We start from the raw sequence: 14,113 nt of genomic DNA on the forward strand, positions 1-14,113 counted from the left end.
GGTTCATCGATCCTTTGGTAAAGATGTCCCGTATTGTTTGAAACGATGAATAAAAAAAATTCCGATTGCTTTGCACCTGGCATTCCAAAAATTTACTACACAAACTATCAAAGGACCGGTATAAAAGGATCGTGAACATGATAAACAAATTGATGGTGACCTAGGTTCGCGACTTTCATATAAATAGTAAGTGACTTCTCTGTAAGAAGAGCCTAATTGTGCGAATTTCATAGCTGCTAATTTTCGTGAGAGAGATGTATTACGGTTTTACCTCCAACGTCCTTCTCAAAATTCGGTCAGTTCAACAAGCAAGACGGGGGTCGAATCTCATTCATGACACCATGAAGGGCATTCTAATTGCTTCTCTAGCTATTAACCGGAACGATGTAGTTCTCGGGTTTGTTGTGGTGTCAATTGACACCAACTGCGCGAGCTTAGCTTCACCAGCCAATCTCATGTCGGATTTAGTTGAATTAAATCTAAATCTGAGAAATGAAATGAGACGATGAGATTAGCCAAAAACTCGGTAAACATAGAACAATGTTCTCTTACGTGACAATTGGTTACGGCAGTTCGTTCATTCGCGGATTGACTGAAAGTTTCACGCAGTAATAAGGGCGTGCTGAATTGGGGACAGGTGGATCGATCCCCCCATGACACATGCAGCACGCGGGTTTTGTTGCTACTATCGGTTAATAATCTCTGCTGGTGAAACTAGTTTCTAACGAGTGAATCGATACTGGTGTTTGGTAAAACGTAACCTTGGCCATCGGATAGGCGAACGAGAGAAAGAGAGAGAAGTAGAGAGGAAACCGCACCTCCTCCGCGAACACGCCGTTTTCATAAGCCCGATTGCGCAATCCGTGGATCGATGCGATTGTCTAAACGAAATTCCATATTATACCGACGTAGAATACCGCCAGTGTGTGTAATAACTGTACATTGTACAACCATTTTGATTTGTGCAGCTGCAGGTTCTTCGTCTAATGCCTTTCGGCCCACGTGATATTTCGGGAATTCATGCAGCCAACGACTTTTACCGTTATAGAACAACATCGGACTATCACCCATGCCTTCCCGCACACTGCGTGTTGCGTGCTACTCTATGCAATACACCTACGGTTCGTAGTACGCGCAAGAGAACGCCGACCGATTCAACAAGCTTTCATTCAAACCATGTGGGTCACGGAATACGTGCTCGGGCATTGAACGTAAACAGTTAGAAAATAGGCAGTAGGTATGTGCGTGTCAAAGGAAATGGCCAAGTCTAGGTACCAAGTAATCTGACTGACCCAGCACTCCATCGTTTACCTCGGTGAACAAAGAAACCAAAAGAGTGAATATCGAGCCAATCGGTTTCCCAACCTGCAGGCAGATTAGTCGATCATCAGCCGAATGACTCCGATGATGAAAACTATCAACAAAGTCGCAAACACGCAGGAACAACCGGAACCAGAATTCGCTTTATCGTGTAAGTCCAGCGTGGTAATGACGCATCGAGAAGGAAATTGCAAATTCGTTGACGACGCTGATGCCACACCTACCCACTGATATAGCGATCGTTGCAATAAAGTGGTTCTCCGAGTGTAATTAGTAATTACGAATAAAGAAGTCGTGCACGATGAGAACGACGACACGGTCGGAGGACGCGGGTCGTGGTGGCGGAAAACTTCGTCCAGGCCTGACGGCGCAGGGCACAACCGAGTGTCGAGGGGAGTTGTGAGTCAAAGTTGTGCAGCCTTCTGCAACCGATCGACGCTCTGCTGGGTTCAGTCTCGCGTGTGTCGTGTAGTTAAACACTCGGTCCTCGGTGAGTTTCGCTTTGCTGTGGTTCGTTGATTCCGTTGTATGGAACACAGAGAAACTTGGTGGCCCTTTCACGTTTAGGTCGTACAACCGACCATCCACGGCTCGCTGCACCGCCGAATGCGATCCTCTCATTACTGTCCGGAGTTCACTTCCAGAGAAGTTTAGAAGTGCCGAAACTACGCCCAGTGTCTTCCAAGGTACCGGTCTGATCATGGATTACAGTGAAAACACGCTGCGATTTTCACGCTGTGGGGAAACATTCAGTGAAAGCTACCCGTAGATTAACTTCCAGGTGTGCTTCAACTCACAACGTGAAACTGTTTTAAGCCACGGGTGTGTCGCGTTTGAGATATTTTAAAATCTATTAGGTATACAGAACGTCGCGATCATGACAAACGTTTTCGTCTTCACTGACTATGAACAGGAAACGGGATATGGATGTTGACGCACAATAGTTTGTCGGGAAAACTTGCCTTAATGTTTTACAAACAATCGTTTTAAACGGTTTAAAATCATAAGCTACCACTCCGGAAACATTATTGGCGCGAACGTTTACCGCATTTAATTTACAATTCTTTCGTGCATGAGATGCCTCTAAGGTTCGAAGTGTTCAACAGCCAGCGAACTTGTTCCGTCCTGGGTTTTGATGGTCGAACGTTTGAAGCGATCAACTGTTGACTCGGGAACAAAACACAGCGTTTTGAACCGCGTTGTACGAGAGGCGTGATCACTGAGTTCGTTGCTCGTAGAGAACGGAACAGTTTTTCCGACGGGTGTCCAGTACGAGGGAATTTGACACCGTAGTATAAAGGGGCATAGCAGTAGCCCCACGTAGCAGGGTATAAGTTTAGGTTTAGGTAGTCATAGATGAACTGAAATTCTAGTGTTCCTGCGAGACTCGAGTTAATACGTTCACGTAGGGCATCGTCTTGAATTATTATGATATCTAATTACCGTGCACACGGTCTTTGCAGGTGAAAGCGGCAGGCGAATTTGTCCCGAATAGTCGAGGAAGAGCTCGAACCGCGACGGATTGACCCTTTTCGCAAAAACGATCGATAAATCGATAAACCTGGAGGAACGCAAAGCAAGACACCAAAGGGTCAGGATGGCCGAGGACCCCGTTCCAGATTTGGAGGAGTCGAAAGAGAGCTCCTCAAATGAGCTGATTCCAATCGGCGTGAAAATCCTCGAAGTGGTAAGCAAGCGTTCGATACTTTGCGTTGACACGCAGTGATTTCTAATCGGTTCTGTTTCTCTTTGTCCAGATTCTAGCCGTCTTTGCGATCGGGCTGATCGTTGATCCGTTCAACTCGTTTCACAGGATTGGCAACAAAACTCTAATGAAATTGGACGATGTCGGTATAATCTATGTCCCGATAGCCGGATATATCTTGATCAACATGATCATCATTGTCGGATACCTTATGGGTGATCGTATACCAAAGAAAACGGTAAATAAGCGCTACTGTCATTATACCTGCTCGCACTTGCGTAACACACTCGGTGATAATTGTCGAGTACATAGGCACAATTGCAAGTTTGAACTCACTTCACTAGCCATACATGCAACGTCTGTCATTTGTTACTCAATATTTTGTATTACACTATTCATGTCCTCCATTACGGGCAAAATGGGAGAACGAAAAAAACCGTTGGCAATTTTTATCAATTTTTCATTTTCCGATTTCGTTTTTTCAGTAAAACATCACAGATATTCAGTCGTTCAATGCTATTGAACTTATCCGATTCTGCCAAAGTCGATAATTATTGCTTCGGTAACATTGTCGAGTGGGTAAAAAACCTTACGTGATTAGAAAATGTACAAAACTTGAAGAATTGAAAGTAACAATTTGCGCCACCATACCGGCTGTGAAGTTATACACATATTTATGCAAATGCATGAAATGTACGTGAATGAACACTAAATGATACCGTCATGAAATTTACTGTGACTTAAAAATTGCTTTCCACAGTAAGACAGTTGTAATAGAATCGATATTCAAGCAAACAAGCGTATTAAGTGTACATAAGGAAACCCGTTTTGCACGTGTGTCAATTCTCATCTTTCCAAGGTATTCGAGATAGAATACATGATTCAATACTCGACGGCGTACCCAACTGCTGTAATATGCATGTACCTACGATGGGATGCCATACGCATTACACGCTATTCAACCACAGTCTCTTATTATACAACTCGCCTGAGTTTCCTACCAATTCAAAATCAACTGGGATAATTTATCAGGTGTGGCTCTCGGTACGAAATTACATCATATTTCGGTCTCAATTATGAGGCGCCGTTTATTTGGCACATCATTACAATGGCACGTCGAAAATTCGCGGGTTAGCTACGTGCCCCCAACGGATCCGACGACAGGCACTCATCAGCGATGACGATCACACCACGAATGAGTCACAACTGTGCTTACTTTACTGACTGAACTTATCGCGACGATTTGTTAACGTTTTGCAATATGCGGTCAAAGTGCATCAGTTCTGCGCCGGATGCAACCAGGTCGTAAAGCAATACGCAATTTATTTTCCTCGAAGGTACGTACGGTTAGCCCACTACAGCCATACCAGGCCATGTTTGTTTGTTTGATAATCCGAACCGCGTGCTATTAAACTGAAATGGTTATGAGCAGGCATATGCATACAAGAAAATCGAGCAAGCGTAGGGAGAGGCATACGAGTCCACCTAACGTGACCCAGTTTTTCGCTTAGGCGAGCATAAAGACGCGAGCTTTAGGCCGTCGTTCACACCGAACAGCCGAAAGAGCGATATCCTTTGTGCGGCGCTTGAGACACGATCCTAATCCTGCTTTTCTTGCTTTTCGTGAAATTTTCAGGCTGTCTTATTTCCCGCGGTTGGTGCCTTCCTTTTCGTCGTTGCCGGAAGCGTGATAGTTCACAACTGGCGAAAGTTTCGTGGAAACTACGTCGATGTGTCCAACAACGCTACCTTCGCCAGCAAGCAGTACATGGATATGCTGATATCGGGGGCGGTATTCGTCTTCATCGACGCAGCGGTCTTCGCCCTCGACGTTTACATCACTCACCAGTATTTGTAGAGCGATCAATGAACAACGTCAGCAAACAAAGAAGAAGATGACGAAAGAAAAAAGATTTCGGTTATACACTTCAATATTCAACGTTACACACGGACGTTGACGTAACATAAAGAGACTCGAGTTTTATACATAAAACATATCGTCTCAGACGACGACGAGCATTGGCCAAAAACGCCAAAGATTTTTTTTTTTTTCTTATCCGTTTATACCTCTAAATTAGTCCGTTTTTCAGTATAATTAATGAATTAATTAATGTATTAAATAGCTTGTAGGTGTACAATTTATAATTAATTTCCAGTGTTCAAAATCGTTTTTCCTCTTATTATCACTAATCTGTTCATCAATTGTTATTTATTAATAATATAGGTTTGTTAGTTACCATAATTCAGAGTTATCACACACGTTATATTGCCTTATCCCTGCATCATGCTGTTACACGTATAAGCCGTAAATTTCATACGACATATTTCACTTGGAATGTTTCAGCAGTTTTAACAACAACCGATAACTAGTCCATAACTGTAATAATTGTTCGCTGTGCGCCATATACTTTCAACTCTATACAACAGATGTACGTATCAATCGTAGTTATTAATATATTTTACATGTTTCATTTTCACGTCGCTAGTTTTCGCATCGAGCTCACATAGTACAACTGCAGTGGACGGATAACCATAAAGAAAGTCGATGCACTTTTGAACATTGAGTATCCCGAGCTATTTGGACTTAATTCCCTCGCCTTTTCAGAACTCGTGTTAAAAAACGAAATTCGTCACGTTTTAAACGAAACGAAAATTCGAGCACTGAAATGTTGATAGATTCGATTTAATATAAGAAAATATGATTCGATCATTTACTTATACAGGTATATTATTATTACAACGTAGCACGTTCAACAATTTCGTCCAAATTCTATAACGGTATGCCCAATTGTGCCTTACGTTAAGGGTCGGAATATGTTCCACTGTTCAACGACGTACTGAAAATGCATGATAATTATCTACTAATGTTTGAATCTGTATGTATTTATACTACAGATTGTATCTCGATTATTACAAGACCTACAACGCGCTATAATACATATATTATACAATATACATACATATATATATATATATATATATATATATCATATTTTACATAATACCTACTGTAGATATTTGTATACCCACGCGTTTATAAATAAAATTTTAATGAAAATATGGAAAATGTTTTAAATAATGTTAATTAACATCACAAAATTACCGGGAAAATAATTACTGTATCATACTTTGCTCGGCTAGAGTAAAAAAAAAAACAATTTTAGAACAAACTGAGCTGTTACTGATACGAAACTATACGAAAGAAGGCCAATTTGCTTCCAGGACTAGATTAATTTTGAATCTGAACGGTTTCAGATTTGCATTGTAAGGTGAACTTTCAACATTCAGTCTTACCACTGCATATAACCACGAAATCACACGCAATTACCCCCCCCCCCCCCCCCCCCAAAGCTAAATTACACATCGCTAGAGATGGAAAAACGATTCAAGAAAACTTCAGAGTAAACAAAATTTGCAAAATGTCTTCAACGTCAGATTTCGACGTTATCGAGAGTGAGTGTGTAAGTACAATAGGAAATGTTTCAGTCTTATTACATCGGTTTATCGGTCTTGTGTGTCGCGCTAATGAGAAAAAACCAATAATTCAGATAAACAGGTCTTCGAATCACGTTTGACCTTGAACAAAGATAATGAATCCATCGTGTCCCACTCTCAGACAGGGATGCGCACCGTCGATGGGCACATCGGACGACGACATAACCCTTCCCATGGCAAAACCCATTCGAATATTTCAATTCGTGAGTGATTTCTTACTTGTAATGAGAAGTCAATCGTTCCTATAATTTGTTCCTTCAATCAGTTGATCGTCGCGATTCTATTCGGCATCACAGTGTGGTCCATTTCAAAGAAGCCAACTCCTTTCGACAACGTTGCAGCAATTCTACTGACCCTTCTCTTCGGCAGTTTCCTGTTCGTCGCTCTAATCGATATCATAAGCCAGTTTGGCGGCGATCCGATACCCGACACACCGGTAATTCTCCACTAGTTTTGCTTCTCATTTTTGTTTTGGCTGCAAATTTTTTTAGCCCACTCTTGTTTAAAAATGGCAGAACTCTTGGCTTGGTGTAACTAGCGTATCGCTGTTTCAGATGTTCCTTTTCGGTGTTGTTGGCACTCTATCGTTCCTGGTCGCTGCGGGTGGTATTTTTTTTATTTGGTCGAGAAGATCATCCTGGGAACTTTTATTGATTATTTGCCTGTCGGGCAGTTGCGCCGTCTTGTATCTCCTCGACGTCCTACTCATATTTCTCTACGGCTATTAAAGTGCAGCCAAATTTCAACGCCAAATCCGGCTTGCTCCTTACGTATATAAAGTGTTTTACTCGTTTTTGTATCCCATCTACTTTGACGTGAATAAAAATTCACGGCGTAATGAAGTAACAGCGATTTCTCGTACAAGATGTTGATGATAAGAGGAATCAATTTACCGATCAGTATGCTAAACATGTCAAATCGTATAGTCACGTGCATCTTGCAACTTGGCAACCAAGCTCATGAAGACAAAAGAAACGGCCTGTCATCGCTATATCAATGTCAGACTCTGAATACTTTAAGCAGTTGATCGATTTCTATTCAGTAACTATCACCAAGTTAAGTTAAGTTAAGAGAATATCGACTAGACCAGGAGCTCAGGCAGGCATCGCAAGGGAGACCGACAGAACCGAAATCGGAATTTTTTGTCATGGGTTAGTTCGACTAAAATTTACTTGAAATTCACACACTCAACCTATATTGCTTCGTATATTTCTTTTCGTGGTCGTATCAACTCCAAATGGGACTTTGACTGACAATGAATGATATCCTTTTCACGTTCTTTTCCGACAGAAGGTCAAGAGAGAGGTTGCTCATCGACGGTGCGTTTCAAAAGTGACAACGAATGTCCAAACGTGAAGAAAAGCGAGAAAATCCCCAAGACAGTTTCCGAGAGACCAAAATGCTGGTGTGGCCGCATGCATCAAATATCAAGGCCTCTGAGAACCATTGAGCTAGTGCGAATTATCTATTCATACTTTTTCACCGCATTAACCCAACTCCTCGCATCTACTTAAATTCGTTTCAAAGTTCCAAAAGTTCTATCGAGGTTTAAAGTTTCGAATTTTCACCCAACAAGCTCATCCTCGTGGGTCTATTAGCGCTGAGTATCTACATGGTGGTGGAGAGACACAACGAGCTGCTGACGGACGGGGCTGTCATAGTTCTAATCACGCTCTTCGCGACCTATCTATTCATCCTCGGCGTCGACACGATCAGTCAAATAGCGGGAAGAACATTACCCGACGCGCCGGTGAGATAAACTTGACTTTTTTCCCCGTTACTTTTTACTTTTGATCCTCCTTGCGCATACAGATCAAGATATCCATCAAGTTTCAATAATTTCTCGGCAATAGATGTTCCTGTTCGTCGTAATAGGATTTTTGATGTTCGCCGCAGCGGCGGAGGGCGTCTACATCCTGCTGTACCTGGCGCATCCGGATGTCCTTCTCCTCTCGGTCATGATCTTGTGCATAATCGAGGCAGTCCTGTTTCTCCTGGACATAACTCTAATGATTCTGTAAGTGACACAAAACGCCGAATCACACTGTTTTACGCTGCCATTTCTCCAGGAGTTGGCGTCAATCCTGCATGAGGGTAGAGGAGTGTTCCTTCGGTCCTCCGGCGAACGACGTAACCACAATTTACAAACGAAGCAACGACTTCTCACCGAGGGCAGTCGTGACGTCCGAGCCAGTCTTTTACGACGTAAGTAATCGGATCGGGAGTCTAAATTCCTCGGATAAGTTTTCGTCACCTGAAGTTTGGTAAACTGCGTGACTCAGGATGGCATTCACGACGTGACGACGAGCATCAGCGACTACCAACGACCATCTCACCCCGACTTGGTTAACCTGCACAAATTCCGGAGGGTGGGGGTTGGACATCGTCGACAATACGTCGATTGCCCGGTGGACGCACCGTCCGGTGTACGCGTCAGGATGATCGAGGTGCAAACGGAACCACCGCAACGGAAGATGGTATCGGACGTCGAGTCGTTGGTACGTGTGGCGATTAATTGCAAGTTCTCCAATATTCTCAAGTGCAACGATTATTCGTCGGGGACTTTCAAAAAGCGGTGGTGTCCATTCCCCAGGTTATGGCCGACATGAAGGAGGAACCATCGCAGACAATGCCGAAATGTCCCGTGTGTGCGAGCAACTGGGATCCCGGACATGGAATTCGCGGTAGGCAAGATGCTTTCGGGATGTGCCCAACGTTTCTACACCTCGCACAAGGCTTCGGCATGTTAGTTAGATTTCGATTTTTTCACTACGGTGGTCGTGGTATTTTTCTTGAAACATGTCCTGTACTGATGATAAGATGACGTTAAACAAAAAAAATTCAGGTGCGGTTGCAGCTCGGCACCATCCGCCACCGTGAGAGCAATCCAGCCAAACTCGTGTACGGAATCTACGTCAGCGACAGACCTTTGCCCTCCGAGAACAGTGAGCCGGGAACCAAGTTCGAAAAGACACTATCAACATCCGAAATAAGCCTTCGCGTTATTTGGACGAGTATCCGAGGTACAAGCTGTATTTTACCTCAAGATCGCAATTGAAGTTTTTAAGCTTGTCACGGTTTTCTGTAGGTACCGACGAAAAAATAGATATACTCCTTGACGCACGTTTGCCTTATAATTCAGATTGTAAATATTGTATATTAGCAGTTTGATGATTGAATAAAATACACCTGACAATCAGTTTATGTGTATAACGATAGAATTTTCCTATTTCAAAGAACTGTAATACTGAGCAAACACGTGAAACTTGGCAATCTGATCGGCTTTAGCTTAAAAAAAAAAAAGAAAGCGAAGGAACAAAAATAAAGTAGAAATCGAATGTCGAAGAACGTCATAAAAGTGTCAAACTTTCTATTCAATCAAACGAGAATTGATTTTTCAGTAGATTATAAATCCAAGTACATTCTTCAACCCTTCGACGACATGGAAGAACACATGTCCGGCGACGATGTTCCAGGTGATAAAAGATCGCTTAATATTCAATTCTGGAATTATGTAGGATGGTTTTATCACCTGAAATTACTTCAGGATCGCTAAGACGAGGAGAATGATGGAGATGACCTCGATAACCTTGTTTTATTTCTTTGCCCACCAGAATCACAAACATCATACGCGAACAAGCCCCCGGAAGAGCGGCGTTGGTGTCAAAGCAGAGTCCCAATTTCGTTAAGGCCTGTTAGGCTGATCCAACTCGTACGAAAAATGATCAACTACAGTTACGATAATGAGATCCTGGTTGAAACGTTTCATATATATTCATCTCTGCAAGCCGGACCAAACCCTTAATAAATAAAGAGCATTTTTACTCTTGAATAGATCATCGATATCATGCTCCTCTCGCTGACAATATTCATATGGATAAGGCTGGGAAATCCACTGGGCACCGTAACCTCGATAATTTTAGAAATGATGTTCGCAACGTTCACAATTATCATGGGCATCGACACCATTGGACAAATCGGCGGATTTTTGACGCCCGACCTACCAGTGAGTATAAGACTGAAACTATCGTCAAATCAGCAACCGTTAGAAACCCAAAAAGTACCAAAGACCCTCTCAACAGATATTTCTCGTTGACCTGTTCGGCCTGATCCTGTTCATGTTAGCAGCTCAGGTTGTCTACTACTTCTTCCTCTACCGAAGATCGCGGAATGACGCGGTGCTGGCCCTAATCATCTTATGTCTGATCGGAGCCCTCCTGTTCCTCCTCGATGCGATGATAATGATAATGCAAGTTTTTTGACTCCGTTCAATAGTCTCGATCGTAGAGCTTTGAAGCGTTGAAAAGTACTTCGTTGGATCACCAATATCCATATGTACAGGTACTGGCGATACACGTATTCAAAGAGCAAGTGTCTGCCGTGCGTCCCGGGTAAAAGCTTGACGTTACTCTACCGCAAACCAGCTTACGACGAGTACAGTGAAGAGGCTCAATCGAGATTCAGCAAATCTTACAACGTTAGCAAACTGCATCATGATGTTGTAAACGCGTGTACAACAATGACCCGAGCATCTGTCCAACTTAATCAAGTTCTTCGTTGTTTCTTGTCCAGCCGATTGCGCACGACGTTTCCACCTGCGTTAGTCGGGACAATACGCGATCATGTCATTCTGGAAACTTGGTCACCCGAAGGAGTAGCAATCGAATAGGCGTTGGTCCCCGACGAGAGTACGTCGACTGTCCGACAGATCCGGAGTCTAACGGCTACGTGAAGTCGGCAGAGACTCAAACGGAGGATGTTGAATCAGCGGAACTCACGGATCACGAAACTTTGGTACGTAGAATCTTTTGATGCGCGTTGCACGCGGTTTGCACACAGGTACTGTATCATCAACCGTTCTCAGGCAACTGCTGCCGTCGAGGAGAAACCAGCTCAAACTCTCCAGCCATGCCCAGTTTGCTCGGCCGCACTGGATTACTCGCCAGAAGGAATCTGTCCGTCGGTTTTGGCAATGATTCAAAGTCTACGACTGTGAGTGCAAAACCCTATCACAAAAAAGTAATTCTTCGGTCTCTCAGGGAATCGCGCTTACAGAATATTTAAAAAAAATTTTAACCTCGTTGTCTTCAGGTTCTCTTCAGACTCAAGTCAACCAGCCAATTGGAAAGCCCCGACTCTAGTGGAAAGAGGAACTTCACCAAAGTCAAATTCGAGTACGAAACGAAGACGGCTAATCACGTCTAAAAATCGCAATGATTAACAACACCACGGTCTGATTTTCAGGTTTCGAAGCAACCGAGTCCACGCTTGTAATTGCCAAAAAGCCACCGCGCGTCTACGAAACTCGTGAGTGTAAGACCATTGATTACAGTGATTCGGTAAATGATTTGAGGTTTTGCATTCGAGGTCCTTGTCCGACGCACGGCGCTGGTTTGATTGCGCAAAAAGCTGGCCTCCCAAACCCGGTGACGAGAACGACATTGACGCATTGTATCAGAAAGAACAAGAAATGTCAGACACCATTGGCCAAGCCAATCGTGGTCACGGACAAGTGCCAGAATACGGAAACGGGGCAGACGTGAGTCTCCGAAGGATTTTTTTATCGCGCGGATGGAAATGAAATTAACTCAATTTCTGCAATCCATTTTCTAAAAGAGAGAAGGGAACGAACGTTGAAGGCTCCGAAAAAGTTAACGTCGCGATTCAGGATGAACGCGAAACTTTGAATGGGGAGCGAGGTACGGAAGAAGCGGAGGTTCAGGGTGAAGGTATCAGGTTACTTGGAACTCTGAATGAAATAAAATCGGAAGCACCATCGAGGCAAAGATCTTCATCATCCGAAGTTTTGAGCAACGTTGAAACGACCGAAGAAAGTCTAGAGTGAGTTTCGCGATATTTTAATTTCTCGATTTTAATGCTTAGAGCTTGAGAATTTAACACCGACGTTTTAGCATCGTCAGAAATGCCTCGCAGGAAGTTATTGTCGAGGAATATGATACTGTCATCGGTTCGGCGGCGTCACCCAGACTTTCAGAAGCGCCGGCCGAACAAGAAAGGTATTCACACGTTTCACCCGTAATTAGTGAAATTAACAAAAACGATCTGTGATTGATGTTTCGTAAGAACTCACGCGTTTTCATTCGAAAGTATAGAGCAATTGGGAAAGTCGACCGAGGCTCGACAGGGTCGAAGAGAAAAAGCTCCGTAAAACCCATGCCAATGAATTTCATTACTCCGCGAAGTTCGGACAAAATAAACATTCCCCAAACCCAAAACACCGACGTCTCAGCTTCGAGTACCGATCAAGAATCTCAGGTTCCGTCGAGTTTAGAAATAAAAAACGATTTCGTGTGAGTTTCTCGGGTCAAAATTATTACGCGTATAAGAGAGGTAAAAATTTAAACGAAAATTAATCTCTTGCCGTTTCAGCCACAGTGAAAGCACGTCTCAAAGGAATATCTTTCAAAGGAATAACAAGGTTGAATCGATCGCATCTATCTGCACATCACCTTTTGAACGACTGAGGTGTGTACAATAACATTTTCTCACTAAAAACCAATTCAAAAAAAATAATGCAAGGCTGGTAGCAGTTAAGTCGTCTCAAGAAAGTGAAAAGTGACTTTCAGACGTAAAATACGCGACTCCAAAGTAATTAAGCAAGTGCTACCAACAGTGTTATTCGCCTCATCAGAAGTATTCCTATTTTCAATTATATCGCTGTTTCTTTGTTTTTTTTTTATTTTCTTTATTCTCTTTTTTCGCATTATGAAAATGTAACACTGTACACAAGATTTAGTAAGTGAAAGACAAGTGGACAATAACTGTAATGGGGAAAAATTGTTCAACCAAATTTTTTATACTCGAAACTTTAAATTAAACTGATGTATAAAATGATTCATAGTGAAAATAGTGACCGATGACCAGCCTTGTAAAATTTAATTTGACAGAAAAATTTTTAGAGAACGATTTATACGTGATTTTTAAGTAATTTGATCGATCGTTCTCAGTTCCACTTCTGCGAAGGTGAACCGACCTTCGGGCAGCCCGATTTGTTTGCCGGAAAGTAACAGGCGCAATTCCGATTCAAGGGAAACGATGAATTCGGTAAATTTGAATTCTCCAGCATGCTCTTTAATTGCAAATTTTTCTTCGACTACAAATGTTTCTCACTATATGTTATTAATTACCTTACGGTCCTCAGATCGCTATAATTTTGCTACTGCAGTCAATTCACGAGCTATTAATGCATGTACTGTTTTTTTTTAATAATAATTTTCTCTTTTCAATTATTAATTAGGTTTTCCAATCCCCGTGCAATTACTACAAAGATGTTTTTGGGAGATATATTTGCCGTCACTGTGCTCACAAGCACTTGATAAAGGTAATACGAGCTTGACCAGTTAACTAAACGACACTGCTCGCCTTTTTTTTTTACTGATCGTAATCTTGCCTGTAATTTAATTTCAACGTTGACCTGAAAGATACCGCAGCGATGTACGGCCAAACCTGTAGGGGACATAAAATGCTGTTCGTGTTCTAGAACGATTTTTCATCGGGTGAGTAATCGAAATTTAACGATGTATTTGTTGTGAAAATAGAGAACTTCCGAGTAACGATTTATTAACTATTTGG

General features: G+C 42.5%; 2 protein-coding genes across 2 annotated transcripts in view; one reads left to right on the plus strand and one right to left on the minus strand.

Moving 5' to 3' along the window:
• Positions 1–14,113, minus strand: part of LOC124175784 (adenylosuccinate lyase) — a 40,059-nt gene that overhangs the window by 9,840 nt on the left and 16,106 nt on the right. The window lies entirely within an intron of this gene.
• On the plus strand, positions 2,874–6,083 carry LOC124175787. The gene is made up of 3 exons (XM_046556321.1): positions 2,874–3,007; positions 3,078–3,263; positions 4,662–6,083. Exons 1-3 carry the CDS (start codon positions 2,918–2,920, stop codon positions 4,881–4,883), a joined length of 498 nt encoding a protein of 165 aa, XP_046412277.1. The 5' UTR covers positions 2,874–2,917; the 3' UTR covers positions 4,884–6,083.

The sequence above is a fragment of the Neodiprion fabricii genome, chromosome 2 (genome assembly GCF_021155785.1).
Source record: "Neodiprion fabricii isolate iyNeoFabr1 chromosome 2, iyNeoFabr1.1, whole genome shotgun sequence".
NCBI lineage: Eukaryota > Metazoa > Arthropoda > Insecta > Hymenoptera > Diprionidae > Neodiprion > Neodiprion fabricii.